We start from the raw sequence: 24,370 nt of genomic DNA on the forward strand, positions 1-24,370 counted from the left end.
ACATCAATTCTCAACAATGGTCAGTTTTGTGGATGATCTCTGGTTCTTCCGCCTATCAACCAATTCAGTACACCCTCATTTCTAGTCTCACTGTTGCTCAAAAAAAACAAGAATGGGTGGCTGGTCCTCCTTGCCGTTTAGAAAGTTTAGAAATCAAACCGTACTAACTGTGATAACATGATGAGCGACACTCTATACTCAATCACATACACTTGAGAGTGCAACAACTTCACAGAGCTGATTATCATCATAAGACAATCTTGTGTTCAGACCAAGTGGCTTCTTCTTCTAATGGAAATAAGCGCTCTGTATAAATATTAATATGACCAGTATTAAGTGTTAAAAGCTAGTTTGCCTGTGACAAAGGAAGATGTGTCAGAAAATGCTCATGTAGACCTGGTTGCTGGAATTTATTAGATTTGCCCACACTCCATCTGCTTATGAATCCATTTCAGAACAGCATGATCCTTGTCGGGTTTTCCAGGCAGCACCCTGCTAGCTGGGACTACTTACCACAGCATTATTTTCACCTTTTCTTTTTTTTTTCTCTCTCTCTCTCTCTCTCTCTCTCTCTCTGTCTCTCTCTCTCTCTGTGTGTGTGTGTGTGTGTGTGTGTGTGTGTGTGTGTGTGTGTGTGTGTGTGTGTGTGTGTGGGGCATTGATAGTTGTGCAGGGTATGGGGTTGAATGTTATTCTCTGCGTTTGTCAGTGAAATAACTGGCTGTCCCAATGCTGAAATGTGATGCCTTTACTGTAGTTATATATAATTAGAGTTGAATGTTGTGTAGTAGTCTATGTAAAGACGTCACCACCACCAATTACTTGGTGTGTGTATACCAGGTTGTGGTCATAGATGAAAATGTGACATGGAGCTAATTCCTGCTTCTGATTTGCCTCCTGGAATCAAAATCCACTTAAATGTCAGTAGCTATGGATGGTAAAAGGGCTTGTTGTGGACATGTAAAGGAAGCCTGCGAGACAGACGTGTGGTACTCTAAACTGGGGCGTGATATATGGCTGAAAGATGTAAATGGTTTGTTGCTCTGTTGCTGCTGCTGTAAACTCATTAAGATGGGTTTATTTGGACCTATAATTAACAATTTGATAAACCGCATCAGAAATTTAATCTAATGTAACTGCTTGTTATTTTAAAGGGAAAAATGTTTTAATCTGATGTCTTATCTAGCCTGTGTATTGTTATATAGATAGATAGATAGATAGATAGATAGATAGATAGATAGATACTTTATTAATCTTCAAAGAGAAATTTACATTTATTTATAAAATAAATCCATGCCAAAATAACTCTGAAATAACAAAATGTGAATCGCTTGGCTCAAATTATGTAAATCTACTGAAACAACTCAACTTTTAGTCATCCTCATCTTCATTTTCATCTTCACTATCATCCAAGTCCATACCCATCTCAAAAAGTGCCCTGCTAAGCCAACCTAGACACTTGAAGTTTGATAATATTGCCTGTTTGTCTTTGCAATGTGTCTTTGAGATGGCTTTGTTGTAAAAGTGCAATGTAATTAAAAATAATTAATTCATTTTTTCATTAATTAAGCCCATAAACATTTGTGTGGTGTACTTACAAAATGCACCGCTGTCAGTGGACTTTTTAATGCTTACTACCAAACTGTCAAGTTGCTGCCGCCTATTTTTTTCTGAAGTAGCCCATATGATGAGGATTTCCCCTGTCTGAGCAATCAGTGCAATTCTTAATGTGTTTAGTCATCAGTTATTTTGCTAATATTTGTCCAACACTGAAAATGGCTATCTGCTGTCTACTCTGTAGGACACAACCTCAGCAGAGCATGCAGGCCCATTTCATATTTGTGGGGGTGGAACTAATGCAGATAGATGATCATCATGCTTGCATTGTTTTGAAGCAGAGTGATTGTAAAATGTATATATATATAGAGAGAGACTCACAGCTTGTTAGTTAAAACCATTTCATTGAAATGTAAAATTTATACGCTGTGGTTGGCAGCAGTGGCCGGCAGCTGGTACCTATGGGAAAACTCTGCCATCTTTGGCTCAGCGTTTCTTGCTTGCACCTTCACAATAGCACGAAAAGAGCTGTTAGAGTTAAGTTCCACCTTATTAAGATATTTCTATTTGACTCAGGCTTACAGGTAATTATATTTCAGCCAAGGTTTGCTAGAGGCCGCTTCTGCCTTTCTTGGGTTTTAGGGTTGTTCCTTATCTTAACATGGAAGTCATTTAGAGGGAGGGGTTGATTTGGCATTCAGCCATTTGTGATTTTTCTCTCCAGTGGCACTGAAAATTACCCCACCGCCCCCTCCATCCCTGCATCTCCTCCCTCACTTCCTACCCCCTGTATCCTCCTGAGTACCCCTGAGACAGGCTGCTCTCATTTGGCCTGTGTTTGCTCTCCCCACTTACAATGCTAACAATTGATGTTGCTATTTAATTTGTATCCATGACAATTATTCCCTCCACATGGCGCTTTCAAGATTAGTTTAACAGAGCTCCCATTGGAGGATGCTGACACTGACAGAGCTCTCCATACTGTATGTAAAAGAGCATGTGCTTTGTGTGTGGGTGTGTGCGTGCACGCGCATCTGTATGAGTTGGCACACATGGATATGGTAGTCTGATTATGCTGACAGGGCACAATAAGTAAGATAAGGGAAGGACTTCACTTTCTTTATAATGGCTGAATTTTTTTTCTTGTTTTAATATTTTGATGATGTCATTTAGGGAGAGATGACAGGGGAAGTGGAGAAAAGGCTAAGCTTACATTTAACTTGCCAGTCCAGAGAGAAAATCTTGAAAAGGAGCAGTAATGAGATATTTTTAGGTCACTCAACAGGAGGTAGACACATGAGAAGGGATATCCCGATCAAGTTTTTTGCCTTGGATCTCAATCCAAGGCCTTTTATAATGAACATTTGCCAATACACAGTTTTGATCTAATACGTTTTGTCTTCATACAAAGTATATGCATGATGCAATCCAATTTGCTGCTGTACAATAATATGTTTGACGTCTGAATAGCTCTGCTTAAAAATACATAACTAGATTTCAAGCTTTCCACATTGTTTTTACATAATATGTTTTGCATTTTCAAAAGAGGAGTGTCAGTATGTAGCTGTAGAGGTGGTTAATTTTGGACAACCAATGTTGTTGTTTCCTCATAATGTGGCATGGTTCACTTGCTTGCTACCATCGACCGTATATAAAGATGGATGGAAGTCTCCACTTCTTCCACTATACAAAAATGAAGCCAAAATATCCCAGATACAGGAGCTGCCATCTTGCAATGAGCCACGGTATTGAGCCCAAATCTGTTGGGAACACACACAAGCTGTCAATCATGGTGTCACATGCCCTTTTTATACCATCAAATAACTAATTAAAACCAAAATTAATCAGAAAAAATAATACTTGAACATAGTTGATATTTGAACTTTCTAAGAACTACCTAAAATGACAGATTTTTTTTTTTTGGTTTGTTTGTTTGTTTATTTTGACCCATGTCCCATGTGGGGGACATGTAGGGATTTATGGAGGTTTATGACCTATACTGCAGACAGCCACCAGGAGGTGATTGAGATGTTTTGGCTTCACTTTTGTGGACCTGTCGTGTTGTCCATCTTTGTAAACAGTCAATTCTTGCTACAATGTGTGTAAAGAATGAGTTGTGGTGTTTTAAGTGAGTGCAGATCGACAAAGCTTCTAGAAACGGAATGCAAAAAATCAGTATTGCTCCAGGTTTATCACATTAGTGTTCAAATATGAATAGGACTGGGTATCATTGTGAATGTTTTCATACTAACGTGATAGAATGCCTGAATTTTGGTACTGTTACAGATAATGTTTGCTTTAGATGCCTTTTTTTAAATGTATAAGCATGTTTTTCTTCATAGCCCTTTTTCTCATTTGACATAAGAAGCCTTAGTTCTCAAATGAAAGTGCAAGCTGCACCAAGAGTTTTTTCCTCTATAATTTGGTAGTGTTTAAATTTTTATCAGGAACTTTTGATTAAAAAATACGTACACAAAATTACCTTTTAGTGCTTGACAGTTTTCAACACTTGGCACTTGAGATGTCACTGCTAATAAGTTGAGTCAATCTTTTCAATGGCAGAGCACTCACATTTTTCAACACAGTTAGGTACTTCTGAACCGTGCCATTTGTTAAGATTTGTAGAGTGGTTTTTGAGTTGAAACTCAATCGAACAGCCTTAAGAAATTGATCGTCTTGATACAAATTCTGGTTTATATTCTTATCCGTGTCATTTCCATGTCTTGCTTCTCAGTTGCTGGGAAACACTCTGCTCCACCTAGGTTGCAAAGTATAGATAAATATATTTTTTCAGTGCCTTTTTACTGGGAATCACTGTTGCCTCTACATGTGCATTGCTGAAAAAATAGACTTGAAGTGGTGAATAAACACTTCAGCTCGCAGTTCCGTCCGTAAGACGCACCTGAAACACTTTTGTCTAGACACAGGATGTAGGCCTCTCATAAATGGCGTTAAATATGATGATCTTGCAGGTTGCTAATGAAAAGCTTACTTGCATAGACCTTTTCACAAACCCGCTCTACTGCAAACATATCATCACATTGTTACTAATCTAAGTACAGACCATACCTGTGATATTTTTGACTTGTTCCTCAAGTGGATAAAAAACAAGCTTTATTTTTAGAGGTTCAACATGCTGTGCTCTACTCACAAATTGGCTGCATTAGCTTGTTGTCAACAGATAGTGTAGCTGTTGACTACATACAATATTATAATATATGTATTCATTATTTTTTTATTAGCTAGCTTCTCCATGTTTTCAGAGATGTAGTGAAGTATGTTTAATCCATGGTAATTCTATTGCATTTGTAGTAATCATTAAAACAGTAGGATTGTTGTTGCAGCAATTCATGGAATTCTCTTAAAGTAAATATGGTTAGGTTTTTTTTGTAAAATTTGCTTACAGAAAAAAAAAAAACGTAATTGTTTAGTACTTTTAATTTTTGGAATAATAACAACAAAGACTAAAACCCACAAACATGAAGATGTGAAATTAATTGTCTGTCTATTCTGTGCATCATTGGTTTTGTCCAATTTATTAGTATGTGATATACATCACAACCCGTAGTGATTACTCATAAAGCCCCAAGGAGGATATGTCTGTTCAAGATACCAAACATGACTCATACACATTAATGATTACGTATTTGTTTGGTGTCTTAAACTACAGAGCTATTATCATATAATAAGTAATGTCAGTGTGCTGAATTGAAATTCAACTAGAGCATGTTCAGTTAGACTGTAATGAGTCATCATCCCTCAGGGGACTGTAAATGATGAACATATTTGTGCGATGTTGAACACACATCTTTCAGTTTTTGGTGTGTATAGAAGAATCAGTAAATGTTTTGTTTCAATTTGTTACAACACTGTCGCCCTACATAGATATAGTCAGTTATGTATTTGTGGGTCATATTAATGCCGTTAGTGCCTCTATTTAATTCCCAACCTAAATCTTCACAGCTATCCAGATTGACCTGCCCCCATCTTTAAACTCCACATACTACCAGTCTGTGTTATAATCCCCCCTTTTTTTGCCTTACCCAGTGGCTTGAGTACTCCATTAAAAATCAGTGACAGCTGTGACTATATTTAACTAATTCATGACCACACCGCCACCCCGCCCTCCTGAGGAAAACCCAGGCACTTTATCTTATCTTATTCTTTTTCTCTGTCTGTATTTATTTGTATGTGTCTCTTCCTCACCCTAGGGGTCGCACCAGAGGGAGGGTTGTTGTGGATGAGGAGGACAGCATGGATGGAACTGAGATAACAGAGTCCATAGGCCCTCAGGACACAGGTGAGACTTTACGATCTCCTTTTTTGATTTACTGTGTACACATTGGTTATGTTGGGAGTAATAGAAGACTTGAACTTGCTCATCCAGGCAGCCTCATGCAGAGAGTGCTTCAAAAGGGTATTTCAGTTAAGGTAGTGGAGTCTCCCTCTCCTGGAGAAGGATGGATGAGAGCTTTTTCTTGGCACCCTGTGCTTCTACTTCAGGGCTATAATTGAAAGGGTTTAGCTTGAGCTGTGAAGCTGCAGTGGGTGTGTATTTTTTTTTCCTCCCTTTACTTCTTCCATCTTTCCTCCTGCTCTGAGATTGGCATTGAGGTGCAGTGGGAAAGAGCCCAAGGCTAATGCCCTCTAAAAGCTTTTTAAAATCCCATCAGTCTCTCCAGACCCATTTATGTGCTTTTTTATGTGTGTACATCACGTCACGTGACCGTGCCTCCCATTCTCCTACATTTCAGTGCTGCCCTGTTGCTGTGCTGAAGATATTGGGGAATGAAATTCTGCCAGGGGCTAGCTTTGCTTGTATTAGCTCAGTTTTACATTACATAAACAACATGCAATTATTAGCCGTTTTAGAGCATTCAACGCTATGATTTTTTTCTCGATTGTTGTTACTTTTGTTTCAAAAGAATAGAGTGCAATTGAGTTTTGCCCTTTCAGTCTACTCCCATGTCCACTAAAATTGCAGCGGTTTCGTCAGTGGCTCTCTCTGCCTTTAGGTGTTCGTCAAAACGAAATGTACAATTTCTATATGGTCTCATCCCTAAAGCAACATGTGTGCATCTGAAGTCAAGCAGAGTATATCTGTGCTTTGAAAAGGCCAACACATGGGTTTCAAATCTTTTGTTAATCTTCTGTATATAATCCTTGATTTGTGTCACTTGTACACTGTAACTTAAATGTAAAATGTTAATATTTTATGCAAACCACTTTTAAAATCATTTACATATTACGTATTTACAATATATTTTAAACTATCACAAACCACATCCTTAAACACGCTTACCTTGAAAATTGTAGCACAGTGACAGAGAACATGTTAATCAGAATAGCAAGGTTATGGTTCAATATTTAGTCATAGAAAAAAAACAAAACAAAATGAAGGTGATGCACAATTTCCAACACGTCACTCATATCCCAAGACCGTAAGAAGTCTTCCACAGGTACATTCAGTTATTAGGAGGTAATGAGCTTGAATTTGTCCTTGTGTAATTCCATTGGATGACACTGAATCATTGCAGTATTAGCCTAATTACATCTCAATGAAATGTGAATAAAAATTTTGTATGGCCCAAAGTCTCAGTGAGAGGTACGTTTGGGAGTTGTTTTGTATGATTAGCACAGTGAATTGAGCCTTTTTTTTGTAATTTAGATCAAAAGCACTCATGATGGTAACAAAATTGGATGTAGTTGTATTTCAAGCAAAATATTCCCCATTAATATTAAACCCCACTTTTCAAGACATTTTAGCATGCCATGATTCTTGTGTTTTCTCTGCCTCCATTGTTATTGCTATTCTGTACAAGAGCTTGATGTTCCCAGTGGGTTTACTGTAATCAGTGCTTGAGCATATGCTCCCCATATTTTACCATCCATCTCAATAATAAAGGCTGTGTTTTTGACCTGGAGGAAACTGACTAGAATGCAATCAACCTGTCCTGTGACAGCTTGTATCTGTTTGAGGCTGCATGCTGATTTTACAGTCATAATTGGCAAGGGATTTAAGAGCGACTAAAAGCATAGAGGCCAACATTGAATGGGATGCAAATGCTCTGAAGTGAATTAATGCTTACTTGTCTATTACTTGAATAACTGATCATTTAACCTTTTTTTTTTTTTTTTTTAAACCATCAGAAACGCCAAACCAGCCAGTGGAAACTGTGGAAGTGGTGACCACTGAGGTGCCAGAGGAGGACAACCCCTCTTCCCCTCTGGCCCAGAGCCCTCCAGCTGAGAATTCAGCAGGACCATCTGTCCCAGCGAGCAGGGAAGTCAAAAGCAGGTTAGAAACACCAAACTTCCCCTGAACCATAACTGCTTAATAGTTGAAGATTCTTACCTTCGTTTAGAAAAAGTGTACAAGAATTAGTATGCAATTGTGCATTTGTATCCAGCAATGTGACATGCTGTTTGCCTCGCTGTGTACACATGCATGGATGAAATAAAATGAAGTCATCAGCTGGTTGAGGCAACCCTCTCTTCCCAGGTGCCACTCTGTTAAAGGTTGTAATCAATCTCCTGGCCTGTCTCTGCTATCGATGTTAGTGATTGAGGGCAGACCAGCGGCATCTCCTGGGATCTTATTAACAAGGCTATCTCATCCCTTAAAAATGTGATAAATATTTACCGCCATGTTATTTCTCAACTTTCCAGCTTTTGGCCACCGTTCTCTCTTTTTGTCTCTTTACCACTCTGTCCCTAAAACGCCTTTCTCACATGGAATCTGCAACACTTCCATGTCCAGTTATTCTTTTAAAATGATGGTTTTTGTTGTCAACTTCTTGCAGAAAAAAATCATGCATAATAAACTGCTTGGTGTGTTTAAATGTTAAAAGCAAAGCTGTATAGTATTTAGAAATTGTATAATAAAAGCACCGTATCAAAAAATCTACTTGTGACCTCAAAATCAAAAATTGTAAGTAATCTTAAAACATTTACCTGCTATTACACTCAAGGTTACAGGTTAAGGTGCACATGCTACTTCTATTCCATGTGGATTTCACAAGTGGTTTACTTTATAAGTGGATGTGTGTGTGTGTAGACAGTGTGTGCCAGCCACATGTAGCCATTATGTGTTTACATCAATAAACACATAATGGTGCTGCCCAGACAGTCCCATTGCCAGAAGAAGGAGGCCTTAATTCATGGTGACATGCATAGCACTGTATTAAGTCACAGTAGGTATATATAATTAAACACCCCCTACCACCCATTTTCTTTGTTTCAGTGAGCGTCTCTGTGCCTTCTGTTACTGTGGTGGCCGTAGCCTGCTGGGTCAGGGGGATCTGCAAGTATTCAGTACCACGCCTCAGATTGAAGCACGCTTCAGCCACAAGGGTGGAGGAGGCTCGACGAGCGATAGCAGTGATGGTGAAAAAACCACTCAGCCAAAAGTGGCCGGAGAGACCACCTCAGGACAGAGGGAAAAGACAAAGTAAGTAGGCTTGGCTGACACTGCCATTACAAACTGTTTTGCTGTCAGTGTCTGTCAGGATGGTAAAGTCATCTGTGATGAGACGCTGTAGAAGGCTAATCAGCTGTAAGAAACCAAAATCTGCTAATGGCCTTACTACAATGATATTTACTCATACACACAAAAGCGCATGCACATAAAACTAACACACAAACCTCACAGGTTAAAGGGCCTCTCTGTTAGCAGGTTGTCTTGTCATTCTACATTTGAAGGCTAAATTATCACTTTGCCTTAGCAGTTAGTGTCCCCAGGTGTGTGTTGTGTGTGTGCGCATGTGTGTGTGCGCTCACATATTTGCACACTGTGCCAACAAAGGACGCTCCTCGGACTCTTTTGGACAGCTGCCTAATTTGTTTTGGTCCTTTGGAACCAGTTGGGTGGCTCTCCAGGCCCCTAGTGACGTAATGGGCAGTGGGAAGAGTATGGGTCTGGCAGAAAGCCAAGCCAGCCAGTAGCTGTTGTGTTGTTGCCGTGTGATTGGCCATTGGGGCCAATCTTTGGTTGTGCCGCACAGAAGAAAGCACAGGGCAGTAGGAGAAATTATATATTGATTTGTCAGAGAAGCAGAGGCGGTGGACAGACGGGAAAACTGTGAAATGTGAGGAGGTGGGAGAAGATCATTTCATAATTGGTGATGAACCTTTGGCTGTAAACAATAAGCTGTCAAGGCTGTTTGTCATGAGTGTGCCATCATGCTTCCAGAAACCAGTCTCTTGATTTTGGCCGTTGGTTTGTTTACTGGAACTTAGGTCCTTTTTAAATGCTAATGCTCCCTCTCCACATTTTCCGCACGCTGTGCAGCTCACTAGTTCAAGCCAGGGACTCGGGGAAACGCATCCTTTTCAACAGATTTTATGAGACAGAACAGCCAGCCTCTTGTGCACACACCAAACAAGATGGCCCTCTTCCTCCTCCTCCTCCTTCTCTCCCTCCTCCCCCACAGCTTTTTATTTGCTCTCTAACATTTTTCCCCCAGCTCATTCTCTCTGTCTTCATCTCTCTGCTTTTGTAAAAACTACTCATCATCCTCTACCTTTATGTCTCTACTCCCGATTCATTCCTAAATTGATTCAGTTTGTCTTTCTCCTGCATATCTTTTAGCTGTCCTCTTCCAACCAAAAAAAAAAAAAACTTGTGCTGACCTGCTTTCCAAACCTCTTCCTTTGTTCCAGTGGGTCTGAAAACTGCGAGGAAGAACCTGACACAGCCAGTCGATTTTGGGACGAGCTTTCTCATGTCGGCCTTCCACAAGATCTTAACGTCCAGTCTCTTTTTGAGTCAGGTAAGATCAATAGACTATAAATTTTTACTCCTGTCTACAAGTATTCTTATCTTTTTTATTAATTAACATGTATTCATGAATGCATCATCTGTAAACGCTAAATTGTTGATGCAGAATATTATATTCATTATCATCACATACTTATTTGTCTTGAAATTTCAGGGCAATGCTGGGCACATCAGAGTTGTGCCTTGTGGTCCGAAGGTGTTTGTGAGGGCGAGGGACAATCTCTGCTTAATGTGGACAGAGCCATTGACTCAGGGAGCACAAAGGTGAGTCAGGGGAGAACATCCGTGGACTAATAGGTGTTAAGACCATCTTAATGTGTTGGGGCAGCAGGGAGGGACTGCTTCAGTGAGGCACGGCAAAGCTGATGGATCAGACTGGCTGGTAAAGGTCGGCCCGGCAGCGTGGGTCTCTCAGCTGTGAAATGGAAAAGGTCACGCCACTCAATGGAGCTGAGCTCTCATGGCAGCTTAGCTCCCAGTGTTAGCAGTGGCACAGCTCACAGCTCTCCGGTTGCATTTGCAGCCCATCAGCAAGTCTTCCACTTGATCTCCAGAGTGGCTGTTAGTGTGCACTCGTAGAACTGAGAGAAATAGGGAATGGGTGAGGCTCTGTCATGAATTTGATCATTGGGAGGCTAAAACAGGGATTTAAACAGGGGTCTTGATCCTAAGCTGAGGAACGTGATGACTATTTTCCAAAGAGACATTAAAGGATAAAGCACTTTTTTAACATAAGCTAAGTCAGTCATAAAACATGTTATGGACATGTTATGGTATTTTTTTTCCTTTGCTGTTCATGGAATTTATTAATTTTGTTGCAGATAAAGACATTTAGGACATATAAACAATGATGATTTCTCTCTCTCTCTTTCTGCAGCACTGTGCATACTGTAAGCGCCTTGGAGCATCCATTAAGTGCTGTGCTGAAGGATGTGCTCAACTCTACCATTACCCCTGTGCGGGGGCAGCTGGGACCTTTCAGGATATCAGGAGTCTTTCACTTCTCTGCACAGAACATGTTGAATTGGCCATTCACAAATGTAAGCAGAGTAGAATTGGATACATTGTATCTAGAGGCTATATTAAAATAATTTACATAAGTAAATATTTGACATTATGTCAGCAATATGTCTGAAATGCGATTGTCTCTTATTTTCTTCATTTAACTGACTGTTTCTTTTATTGTCCTTCCTGTAGTTGTAGATGATGTAAATTGCGCGCTATGTGATAGCCCAGGGGATCTACTGGACCAGCTCTTCTGCACCAGCTGTGGTCAGCATTACCATGGGATATGCCTGGACATGGCCGTGACCCCTCTAAGGAGGGCAGGTTGGCAGTGCCCTGAGTGCAAAATCTGCCAGACATGCAAGTGAGTCACCTTCCCACCCACTTAAATAATGTATCTCAGACTGAATGTTTTTGTCCTCTCTAGCTTTTCTTTCACTTTTCTTCTTACTATTTTTCTCTATAGCTACCAGCCATGGTGCTTACTGCTGGTTTGTTTACCTCTGTGGTTTGTGAAGAGCTAACTGGATGTCGTACCCTGAAGCTCAGTCTTGTAACTTCTGACCTTATTTAAACAGTGCAGGAGCTTTGCTAGCAGCCAAGCCTGTTTGCCTTAGTTGAACATTGTCCATTGAGCTTTTAGCTTTTTATTCACACAGAAATCCTAGTATTATGTTACATGCATAGCATGTTTTTTTTTTTAAGATATGTCGGGGTTCATTATATATTGTCACAAATTATGAATGGTATTGGAGTTTAGAGTGACTCCAAGTTTTCTGATTCTTTTAAGTTGTATTAGTTTGACTTGGGTTGTCATTTTCAGTTAATTTGGCTTTCAATAGCCTGACACCCATTAACCAGAAACTAACCAGTTCATTTTGAGCTGAGGAGCACACTAGACTCCATCTTTGTGTCAGCGCTGCTTGCTTGATTTTTAGCGAATTCTTCCTCTCCTCAAACAGTTTTTCACTGTATTTAGTCAAAGTCACTTTCGATGGCTTAACACACTCAAACTCAAGGTACAAAAGTAGCTCTTTGAACCCTTCGTCCTCCACCACACTGATTGGCAGCATACTGGTCTCAGCCTCGAATCAGCGTGCATCACATTTTCTCCTGCCAGCTAGCAGTGACGCGATCTTCTACTGCAAGCTATCCTCGGACACGGTAGCCGGGTGCTTTTTCTTAATGTGGTACAGCATAGTGCTAGCACTACTACTAAACTCAAGAGTGTGTGTGTGTGTGAGTTGGAAAAGGGCATTTGTGTATTTACAGTCAAGCTTTCATTTGTGTTTTTTTCAACCAATTCTTCAGCCTTACTCATTACCAATCCTACAATTAGACATGTAGCACCCCCACACACCATGACACACAGCTACACGACTGAGCTACTGTATATCAGCTGGGACAATATTTTAGCATAGTAACATTTCAGCTGGAGCAAGCATTACTTTGTTTGTGATAAACTATGGTAATACAATATTGCATATTCCATCCTGATACACAACAATCTATCATCCCTGTTTAAATTCTAAAAGCTACATTTGCCACCTTTGGTATATAATGTTTGAGAGATATACTAGTTCCAAGGAAAACAAAGCACTGATAGAAAAACATAAATTCTTATTAAATGTATAAAAAGGCCACTTAATGTTCTCCAAAAGTAGTTGCTCTTGCGTTGGATTTAACCAATGATGACTCATTGCATGTCCTTGCCTCCACATTGCTGCAGGCCTCATCTTGTGTATATGTTTATTAACAGTAGGTAATCAGTCAGTGTACTCAGCCAGTCTTCTAGCCAGTCTTGCAAAAGTAGGGTTTACATTTTTTGGGTGTTAAGAAGTACAATATTGAAGTGTAATCAAGATGTACACTAAAACAAAAACAAGTCATTCTTCCTACATTTCTCAGAAAAATAACGCCATATTAATTGTGGGAGGAAAAGGCTGGTCCTCTGTTATGATTCATGCATACACTCATTCATTAACATGGTAACAAGTGGAACTGATATTTGCAGTAAAACTGAGCTCCAGTACAATAGAAACAATAAAGGATGCAAAAGTCTCAATGAATACACCTGATGTGCTTTTGTCTGGCCTGTTAAAAATATTTTGTTCAGGAAACCTCCTGATGATGACAGTTCCATGAGGAGTAATGACTATGGCAACTACGATCATCCATGTGACTACTGTAAAAAAAAATCTGCATAGCTGTATGCTGTTAATGTGCAGGATGTGTATAGTCCTATGCTGTCCCATTTCATACAATCCTCTCTCTCTCACTCTCTCTCTATCTCTGTTTGTAGGAACCCAGGAGAGGACACTAAAATGCTGGTGTGTGACATGTGCGACAAAGGGTACCATACCTTCTGTCTGCAACCTGCTATGGACTCTCTTCCCACCAACGGATGGAGATGTAAGGTAGGAAAGACCTCATATGATGCTGGATAGCATATTTAAGACAACATGAAATAAGGGTGATTCTGGCTGGTATGTAAAAATGTTTTAAAGTAATTTTTTGGCTGAAGTGCCAACCTGTTTTACACGATGCCTGGATTATTATTATTATTGCAAGACAAAGTTCTAACTGTGTGTGGATAGTAATATTAAATTGAAAAAATATTCAGGATATGAATCTTTGCTCTGGCACAGAGTAAAATGTCTACCACCCATGAGAACATGATTTTTTTTTTTTTTTTTAATTCGGGCTTGTTGTGGTCAAAAGAATGACTCACAAGGTTTCAGTTCAGCCTGTGTCTTAAGGTAACACAGTGTATATGTGCGCGTGTGTGTACATTCACGCGCATGTTAAGTGCATGCATTCCTTGGTGCAGCCTCGCCTTTCATCCTCCAACTGCCTGAATGGCATGCCTGTCGCTCAGGCAGCTGGGTAACACACCACGCAATTTTCTGCAGCGGTCGGATGAGGCCACGGCAATAGAGCCGGCAGGTGATGAAAGGTCTTCACACTTGGCTTTTCTATCTGACTCAGCACAGGAGGAACACAACCCACACACATCTTTGCCACTTGCCTCTCCTTCGCGCCTGCCACCAACCCCTGTTCCCACACACATAGTTTTGTTCTGAGTTCAATCATCTTACAGAAGTAGAGGTCAATGAAAAATAAGTCATTGTTTCAGTGTTTTGCATGTTCCTCCTATCGTGTATGAGCACCAAGCTCACTCAAGCTGAGTGGCCAGCTAGTCTGCTAAACTAAAAGTCAGAAAAAGAGAAAGTAAATGCTGGTGCACTTTTCATGAACAATCTTCATGACCATGTCATGTGGAAAATAAGACAATTGGGAAAGACCAGCATTATTCTGGATCTCCCTTTTTCTTTTTTTTAATGTCATTTTATCACAACTGTACTTGAAGACCAAAATAAAAGGATTTCCACTGACTTTTTCCCCTGATCCCAATGTTTTTTTTGCAGTTTTTGCTGAGAGTCTGTTATGGTGTATGTAAAAAGAAGTGTTTGTACATTGGTAGCGTGAAGGTTTGTGCAGCCTCTTTTGATTCCCAGCTCAAACAAAATATTGAAGTCCAACCACTATTATAAATGAACAGCAGCACTTCAGAGGCATGCTGCTGAAATAGAAGCCAAATGACCACATTTAACCCCAAGCAGCTCTGCTTGCTGGTGCACGCTGTTAGTGTGGATATCAAACTAAAATCTCTGTACTGTAAATGTGTACGTACTTCCTTAGATTTTCTCGGCAACTGTTCATCCAATTGACGTCATACTTGGGTGTATTACTGAGGACCCAAGGAAGTGCGGTGTCGAGTTTGAATGAATCATGATTTTGGAACACCTCAACCAACCCTCTAAAATGGTGGCATTGTGATATTGCTGTGTTGTTAATAAAGTATAAACAAAGAAGAAAAAACTGGTGGCACAAGCGTACATCTAAAACTGTGGGTCTGAAACTGCTACATCTAGAACCCCAGGGGCTCTGCAGCGCTTCAGGTTAATGACATTTTTTTTTTTTTTTTTTAAACCCAAAAATGTTTAAGACGAAGCACGAAAACAAAAAGTTCATAGATTTGCTCCACGTTTTGATTATTAGCAGCCACCTTTGATTTCAAGTAACAGTTATTTGCAACACTGATTGGTAGCATGTTACAGCATTTAGCCAGAACCTGATTTGTTTGATGCCACTGTTTTAGTTTTAGTCCTTTTGATCTCAAAAAATATTTAAATTGTATTGATCATTTTAAATAATAGAATGTTTGTGGTGTTATGTTTAACCTTGATAGCATTAATTGAAAATAGGTTCATCTAAACAATCTTTGTGATTTCAAAATGACCTTGTAAATCCATTTCATGAAGACCTAAAATTATTTATGTTATTTTTTACTCATATTCCTCAGCTCTACCTCATAAATTTTGCTGGATAAAGAGTCATGGTCTTAAAAATAGGCACAGGCGCTGTGTGCCTGGGCAGGTTTCATGCTTGTTTCCCGCTCTATGACTTAAGTGCCAAATCTGTATAGCAGAAACACTGTATTCATACTGCATTGAGCCTGAATGGTTTTCAGTGTCATCATGTTAGTAAAAAGGCATACTTTGGTCCTCAGAACTGCAGAGTATGCATCCAGTGTGGAACACGAACCAGCAGGCAATGGCACCACACCAGCCTGCTGTGTGACAACTGCGTCCAAAACCAGGACCCTGCTCTGTCCTGTCCTACGTGTGCTTGTATCCTGGACCCTGAGCATCACAAAGACTTACTCTTCTGCCATACTTGTAAGAGGTAAGGAACATTTGTTTTTAACATAAATACCTCAAATTCATTACTCTTACCTTCTGTTTTGGAAATTAATGTTCCCTGGTAACATTAAGAAAACACAAGGAAAACCACCGTAATAAATATGTTACATTTAAGTATTTCACAGAACTCCCTGTCAAACAATCCCTTAAAATTCCTTTGCACTGCTTTCAGATGGCTACACCTGGAGTGTGAGCGTCAGAACTCAGGCCAAGCAGAAATCCACCCCAGAGAGGACTATGTTTGTTCCAACTGCAGGTCTCCTGCTGCAGAACAGGCGCTACAGGCAGAGGATATGGACACTGGCCCGGAGCTCAGTCCTCAGCCAGCCTCCATGCACACAGACTCTGAGACTGGCTTACAGCTGGCTAAAAAGCACACGGACCTAGAACCTGGCACTCAGCTGCCTCCTGAAATGCACAATGACCCTAAACCGGAATTACTAACTGTTCCATTGCACTCAGATCCAGAGCCTGTTCAGGCTACCGTCCAGGAGGAGAAGCTGGCCACGTCAGCCCAGAAGCCTGGTGGGTCTTTGTTCCAAAAAAGTTAGATTACACACAAGAAGATAACTGCTCTGATCTCTTTCCTTGTGTTGTCTTGAAGTCTTTATTTTCCTTGTATGCTAAAGAGTCCCTCCTGACAATCCAATCTGTTTTTATCATTTAATCATATCTTGATTTATTGAAAACTTTGTAGTTCAGAGTTCAGTCATTCAGCCTCTAGCCATGCAGAAGCAGTTCAAAGTTTTGGCCATGCAACACGAATTTGGACTGTAGTGTCAGCACTGATGAAGTTTTGAAAGTCGTATTTGTTGCAGATGAAGGCATTGGGAGTTGTTTGGACTAAGACCAGAAAGAAGCACTTCCTCTTTTATTTAGAGGACTCTCCAATCACCAGATGGTGTCCTACTAGTGACAGATTAAAGCGACTCAATTGTCTTTGTAACTCTGTATTTTGAAAATTAAAAGTACTTTGTGTCTCCCTCCTGTCTCCTGGGGAGATAGTATGTGCTGTGCTGCCAGTCTGTGTAAATGAGACTGATACTTGAAGGCATTTTGTGTTTTACCCAAGGCTAGGCTACACAAGGCTATGAAATTGCCACTTGAGTTGGCTGATCGCACTTACTGTAAATCAACTTTACATTTGACTTGCAGTCAGCCTGTTAATACTGCTTAACGGAGAGAAAGTTAGCTTGAGGCACTCTGACCATGCTTGATGTCTGTCATACTGTTTTGCGCTCGCCAGCCAGGTTTTTGTTATTTGGAGATGACCATTTTCTTTACCTTGAAAATGTCTCACATATTTAAATCTCTCTGGTCATAATATCCAGTGAAAATAATTCCCAAGTTAGATGTAAAATTATTCTGGCTCTACATGCTCTTTTCCCCTGCTGCTTCTTTGATGTCCGCCCTCCATCTTGCTCCTCTCCCGATATGTTCATGACTCGATGAATAAGTGGTTTATTTCGGCCAAACCAGAGTTGGTGGTGGAACGGTAGAAAGGCAGAGGTTTTGGTGAGTTTTAGTTTGCATCTGTCGAGTTTGGATCAAATGTTTTTCACAATGGTAAAATGACTGTTTCTGTAAATGGAGTCTGGTGGTTATGGTGAGAGCAATAAAGTGGCTGTTTCTGGTTAAACAAAAAGGTCTACCTCTGTAGGGATCCTTTCCATAATGTCACCAGGCACTTACAATAGCAATCAGCCTGTCAGTGGCAAAAACAAACACTTTTCGTGGATATACATTGACAGTGCGCAAGCGCCTAAAGGGATTACATTGCACTCTGTTCAGTGGCTGCCAGCTGTAAAGCTTTTGCTCAATGCTGGACCAATTGCAAAAATTGTTGTCCCCATCAGTCAGTTAGACACAACCACCATAAACACAGATCATATTTAACTGGAATTTCTCCCATTTGTCCGCCACATTGAAATCTTCTAGGACACATCGACCAGCACCGTTTCTCACAGAAATCCTGTTACCAGCAACAGGTGTATGACACTAAATCAAAAGACAACTAGCTGTGTGGGTTGAATAGGGGTTTCAATGGGATACAGACTGGAAGTTATGGCCATTGGATTTAGGGAATTCATAGACCTGGAACAGAACAGAAGAACTGTGTTATTGTAATTGTGGTTCATTTTATACTCTCAGAGAATTACAAAATAGGATATATCTGATCTACAGTGACATTTCTTGAAATGGCCATATTGTTTTCAATCCAGAACCAATATGGAAACTTTGGATGTGCTGCAAAACTGCTGGTATCTGCTTGTATGAAGCTCAGGGCTGCATCTCCTCTCTGGTCCATCTGAGTTTTGGCAGCAGTAGAGTGGAGTATCAGGGAAATTATCGGTGAGCTGTGGTTGCCAGTGGTAGCTATGCTGCCCACTCTGTCTAGACAGCAGACTCCACTGGCAGGAGAGAATGGATAGGAGTTGCACGATGGTGATGATATTAGATCCCATGTCTGCAAACCTGGCTTGGAGCTACGCTGGCTCATTCATGGCTGCTCACAGGGCTTGCTTGCTTGCTCTGCTCACTGTACACATGTGCTCTTATTTTACTTGCTTTTTCCTGTGTTCATGTAACTGCTTCATGGAAAGGCGATGCTTCTCCCACTGTGGTTTTAAAGACAGGTATACATGAGATCTCTGTTTTTAGGTGGTTTATGCTAAGCAAAATAAGATTGAGTAAAGCTTTACGTGTCTTTTCAAGACATTTGTCATAATGCTGAATTTGGGTTTAAGCCTTTTGAATTAGACAAACAGTTAAGATTTTGGGGGAATTTTTTGCAATGTATTTTCTAATCATGCACCAAATAAGAGGAGAAAATATATTTTAATAACGTGCTGAAATTTACATTGATATTTGCAGATTTTTTTTTCTTTTGGCTTTGTTAATGTGAGATCATGACTATGCTGCCAACCACCCACACATGTAATGTAATTAAAGCCATTAACCGGAGCTGTTCATCACCTGCCAGGATTCTCCACCACTGTGGGTTTAACAGCGGGCTTACCGTGACTCAACTGACAGATGCAGTTAGATCCATTCTGTGACTGCAAGTTAGACCTGGCTGTAGGCCTCCTCTGTATTAATCAAAGCTGTGTATTTATCTCAACCATCACCTTATTCACTGTAGGAGATATAGGAAGCAGGGTGTTAATATGAAAGAGAATGTGTGTTCAGCTTGGTCAATAGTTGAAGGCTTGAGATGGTTGGAGGCCCATCTCCTAATTGACTTTCTGGCATCGGCACCGGATGAGCACCTGCAAGCTGCACAGTCATGAGCCCAGAGCACACAGACCCTGGGATGTTGGTTGTCATGGTTACTCCCTTCCCTGGCAGAGATGCTTAGCAGGTGCATGTGTGTGTCAGGATCAGTATGACATGGGAACTTGTGGATTGAAATGGTGGGCACCTCGTTAAGACTAGGCTATCTGTACGTTCAGAGGCTGTCTGGCAGAATATTGGCTCGATGTGTGGACGCCTGATAGCCAGGAATGACTAGTTCTATTCATACCAGACTAGCCAAATGCACTGATGCCTTTAATACAAAACCAAATGGAGAGAGAGGATAGAAGACACTGCAAAACCAAGTGGCTAGAGAGGGAAGGATACGCTACATTAATGCTAAAATCTAGGCTATGATAGAGGCTTGTCTCATTGTCTTTTTATGCATTAGGACTGCTTGTTACTCGGAAGCTAGCCATTTTTAGTAATGCTTCTGTCACATCCTTTTCAAGGCTCAATGCAACAGTTCACTAATTCCAAGAAGTGAAATTTATGTATCATCCAAATGGAATTTCTACTCTTTTTTTTCACTTTACGCTAATATTGAATCATATAAATTAATTTTTCCATATTTTGGCTCAAGAGATAATTGGTGATCTGCAGCACAAGGTTTTATGTGTTATATTAGAGGTTATAAAGGATTCTCACCTGTGTTTGTCTTTTTTCATGGAAAAATGCTTTGCTTCATAGTATAGTCTTGTTTGTTGTACCATATGATTTTAAATAATGGGTGGGTAGAATTGATGCAGACTAGCTCTTTTCTCTCAATTTGACAGCTGGGCATCCAAGTACAACATTTCCCTATGGCCCACTTTCTTTTATTCCCTTACCACTTTGTCATAATTTGTTCACAATGTTTCCAGACTGTTACGTCTCTGTATTTATGATCAAATGCCATTTTTTATTGTATATAATGTCTCTGATGATGACTCTCCTCTCTTTTAGAAGTCTCAGTGGGAGCAGACATTGTCGAGATGCAGGTTACTGAACCTTCTGTCAATGAAACGCCAACAGAATTCAAACCAGGTTTGTATACGCAGCCTATTTATTTGGTACTAACTCTGGTCCTGCTTCGGCATGCATGTGTGAACCACCAGTTTTACAGTTTTTCTGCCACTGTTGCCACACACAAGAAACTAGGAAACTTGACATTGTTGTCATCATAGAAACAGATCATAAGATTGTGATGTGTATTGCAACTTTGCCAGTATCTGCTGCCTTCCCTTCAATACACAGCTCCACACGCTCACTGGAGCAGCTCCGTCTGTGCCACAGTAGCCTTCAGTGTGGACACAGGCTATTAGTCATGATGTGTAACCAATCAGATAGTGCTGTGAGCAGGACAATGAGTAAGACTACAGAGTGAAGACTACAAACAGGGAAAGGCGGCAAAGTAGCACATTTTGAAATGACTTTAACCCTTTGAGATTAGTGACACCAACATTTCTTAAGTGATGCTCCTCATTTGAAACTCATTAACATAGCATTGTTTCCACTTCTATCTCTTTTAATCTGTTCTTGTGTATGATGTCAAGATAACCAGATATGTTCTTCTTACACTGTGTATTTCCTCCTACAGAAACAAAACCAGCAGCAAGAGCCCAACTTACATCTACAGAGAGTCCTGCATCTTCAGGGACTCCCAGCCAGGAGTCTGAGTCATTTCCAGCCCAGCTCTCTATGGAGTCACAACAGACACAGGATACCGCATTACAAATCAAACCAGCAAAGACAGAGGCCTGCCCTGAAGAGGGCACGGCCAACCCGAGCACAAAGGATTTTAAGGCCATCATCTCAACCACCAAAGAACCAAGTACTGCATCAGTACCTATCTCGGACCAACCAATGGAGGTCTCACTACCCCAGCCTTCGAGCATGGATGTAGTTGGGGCTTCTTTCCTGGAAACTGCTCCTAAAGAACTTAGCAACGAGAGCAGTGAGGGTATTTTTCACAGGAACCTGGTAGAGACTGTTAAGCCCTCAGCCTCCAGTACATCAGAGGAGATGTACACGACAGCAGAGAGCAAGCCTAATCTGTCACTCTCCAGCCTGTCTTCAGAGGAGAAACCACTGAAGACATCTGTGGAAAGGTTGGCAGAAATGGTTTCCTCTCCTTCCCACTCATCCCCCCTGGGCATAGGGACATCTCCCAGAGAACTACCCCAGACCCCGATCCTACCTTTGCTCGGTGACCACACCAGTGTAATACCCACCACCACACTTATACCACTTACTCCTAAGATTGGAATGGGAAAGCCAGCCATCACCAAGAGGAAGTTTTCTCCTGGGAGGCCACGAGTAAAGCAGGTAGGAACCTGGATATCAAGTCACAGAAGACCACAGGTTTGCTTTCTGTCACTGTCTGCCTTGTACTGCCTTCTTCACTGTCCCAGCCCCAAGTAATAAACCCCTGGACTGTAGGCTAATAATTGGTGCTCATATCTTGTGTACTCCTATATGCCTAAGTTTCCTGTGGGCCTTGCTCTGTGAAGGTGGATTAGGTTTTTCGGTGTACTGGATTGGTTGAAGCAGCTGTTCAGGACATGTTTTTTAATTATGTTGTTAATTTTTTTGTTGTCAGTCGAATTGTACATACCTTGTAGTACACTATGCAAGGATAGCAGGAGGACAGCATGGCGAATGGTGCCTTCTCTCAACTCCCTGCCACCTCTTCACGTGTTGTGTCATGTATTAATTATTTCCAGTCAGCGTTGTGTTTTTTATGGCTAAAACACCTTTTACTGAGAGTCCTCACCATATTCCACCTCAATGGCACTTTCATCAGTTACTCTCTTCATCCCATGTCCACATTACTAACATCCGCCACCTCATTGTCCCAATGAGGATGAGCATTCACGTCACAAATACAGTGATCATTACCATGTTCTAGTCATCTCCATATTACACCATCAACTGCAGTGGGTCACTAGTGACTGAAAGAACTTTAAATCTCCTAATATTAGGGTCTCAGTGTCTTTAAAACACATGATTTATAATAGAGACACTGAATGTAGACTCTCTCAGACAATTAATAATGGGAATTGAATTACACCCATGGCTATAATGTATTATGAATGATGCTGGTGAGGGTAGACTGATTTAGTTTGCAAGATGTGTTTTTTTTCCTAGATATATCCAATCTCTTAAATAAACATTATTTGGCTCGAACTAATTCACTACACAATGCCTGGGGTAATCTATTCCAGAAAATTTAAATGTTGCTCCTTTAGTCCAGCATGCTTTTGTCTGATGCGCTCATGTGCTGCTTGGCCGTGCTGACGCAATTCCCCCTGTTTTGTCAACATGCCAAACATACATGGTTGTCATGGCGAGAGGTTGTGGGGCCTCTTTTCTGCTGTATGGTGCTGTGATGCCATGGCAAATTATCCCGTGTAAAATGCAACTAACACAATTGTGCTCTCCAGTTTTGCCTTTACAGTATGTTAGAAACATGGCTCTTAAACTCATATGCATGAAAAACCTTAAGGATTGGCTTTAATAGCGAATGTGGCCTAATAACTTACCCTGTTCATATTTTGGCACATGAGACGCTTTCTAATACAGACGCTCTGCATAGATGGATATGTATTGAGTAGTTCCCAAATGGCTACATTAGAAGCTCACCACATCTCTCTAACATCTTTCTTTGTATGTTTTGTTTCTTCGCTGGCTTTGTTTTTAAGTTGCTGCATTTTGTCGCCCTCCTCCCTCCCTCTCTCTCACTCTCTCTCACCCGCCCTCCCTTACCTTAGGGTGCATGGAGCCCCCATAGCAGTGTGAGCTCCCCCTTGTCCTGGTCGCCAGACCAGCCAGAGGGGTGGGACGTCCCAAAGACCAGGCAGTCCTCTGGCAGCCCCGGCTGGAGCATCAGAGTGGTAAATACTGTGGCTCACCAGTGACAGCAGGGCAGCAGCTGCCCTCGGTTAGCCCTCTGTTTACCCTAGTGACGCGCGCTCCCCGAGTGTTCCTGAATGTCACTGTGATATACTATATCGTAGCCCACACTAACAATTACCACCACCTTGCAATGAGAAGAAGAGAGTCATAGAACAATGTCTAAGCTAATGACTTTATGAAATGGAACTGCAAGATATGGCTATATAGGCAGTGGGTTTTGCTGGCTTTGCAGTTGAATTGAGAGATCAAGGGCATGGTGTAATACAACATTTCCACAGTTTACACGATTATTATTATATTTTGGTGATAATTTTAATTCATGAATGGATGTGTCCCTTTTCCTCTTTGTTAACCATGTGCTGCTGTGTTTTCTCTTTTTCTGTCTTATTCAAATGCATTCATTTTCCTTTCTTTCTTTGATTTTGACTTAATGGAAAGTCTGTGGTAGTTGGTTGCCATGGTGACTGCAATTACACTTCAAAGCTGGGTGAGGGTTAATTTGTATGCTGTGGCAGGGGTCCCATCCAGGTTAAACACCATCATACAGTGTGTCTGTCAGGAGGCACAGTGGCTGGGGAGGGGCTTTGGTTTGGGATCAGTGTCAAATGTGGGGTAAATGGAAAGGGATTTTGGGGCAGGTGCTAGAAGGTTCAATTATACTGAAGTTTGACTGCCATGATTAGGCAGAGGCCTCTTTTTGGAAATGTGCCAAGGGTACAGTGCTACTTGCATTCCAAGAACAACAGCTCAGAGGCCTTTTTTCATTTTTTTCTTTCCATTGAGCTTTTGCATGATATGCAGATGTTAAAGATTTCTAAAAAGTTGAGATTTCTGAAGTCATTTTGCCCCTTTTGCAATAACAACACATCTTTTCAAAGCCATAGCAATGCCAGCATAAATACTTCAATGTATTACATAAATCACTTAATCATGCAGGGGGCTTGTATCCACATGAATATCGAACAGAATGACATTATCGCTTTAGAGCTGGACAGACAATGCACTTCCTGTTGTGCAGTCTGTACAGTCAACAATATATACAGACCTAAAAGCAGAAAAGTGGGATGGGTGA

At 40.8% G+C, this 24,370-nt stretch overlaps 1 protein-coding gene across 4 annotated transcripts in view; it reads left to right on the forward strand.

Annotated features, from left to right (window-relative positions):
- The window catches only part of kmt2cb (lysine (K)-specific methyltransferase 2Cb), a 67,431-nt gene that overhangs the window by 9,737 nt on the left and 33,324 nt on the right, over positions 1 to 24,370 (forward strand). For 2 of the 4 annotated variants that reach the window (XM_041948280.1, XM_041948281.1), the window contains exons 3-15: positions 5,769 to 5,857; positions 7,708 to 7,855; positions 8,801 to 9,007; positions 10,219 to 10,328; positions 10,491 to 10,600; positions 11,214 to 11,376; positions 11,534 to 11,705; positions 13,644 to 13,758; positions 15,915 to 16,090; positions 16,280 to 16,632; positions 20,347 to 20,427; positions 20,981 to 21,708; positions 23,154 to 23,276. In XM_041948280.1, coding sequence (XP_041804214.1) covers positions 5,769 to 5,857; positions 7,708 to 7,855; positions 8,801 to 9,007; positions 10,219 to 10,328; positions 10,491 to 10,600; positions 11,214 to 11,376; positions 11,534 to 11,705; positions 13,644 to 13,758; positions 15,915 to 16,090; positions 16,280 to 16,632; positions 20,347 to 20,427; positions 20,981 to 21,708; positions 23,154 to 23,276 — 2,575 coding nt within the window. Of the gene's footprint in view, positions 1 to 5,768; positions 5,858 to 7,707; positions 7,856 to 8,800; positions 9,008 to 10,218; positions 10,329 to 10,490; positions 10,601 to 11,213; positions 11,377 to 11,533; positions 11,706 to 13,643; positions 13,759 to 15,914; positions 16,091 to 16,279; positions 16,633 to 20,346; positions 20,428 to 20,980; positions 21,709 to 23,153; positions 23,277 to 24,370 lie in introns of those variants that run through there. The other 2 variants (XM_041948283.1, XM_041948282.1) reach the window with 1 other exon arrangement.

The sequence above is a fragment of the Chelmon rostratus genome, chromosome 12, assembly GCF_017976325.1.
Source record: "Chelmon rostratus isolate fCheRos1 chromosome 12, fCheRos1.pri, whole genome shotgun sequence".
NCBI lineage: Eukaryota > Metazoa > Chordata > Actinopteri > Chaetodontiformes > Chaetodontidae > Chelmon > Chelmon rostratus.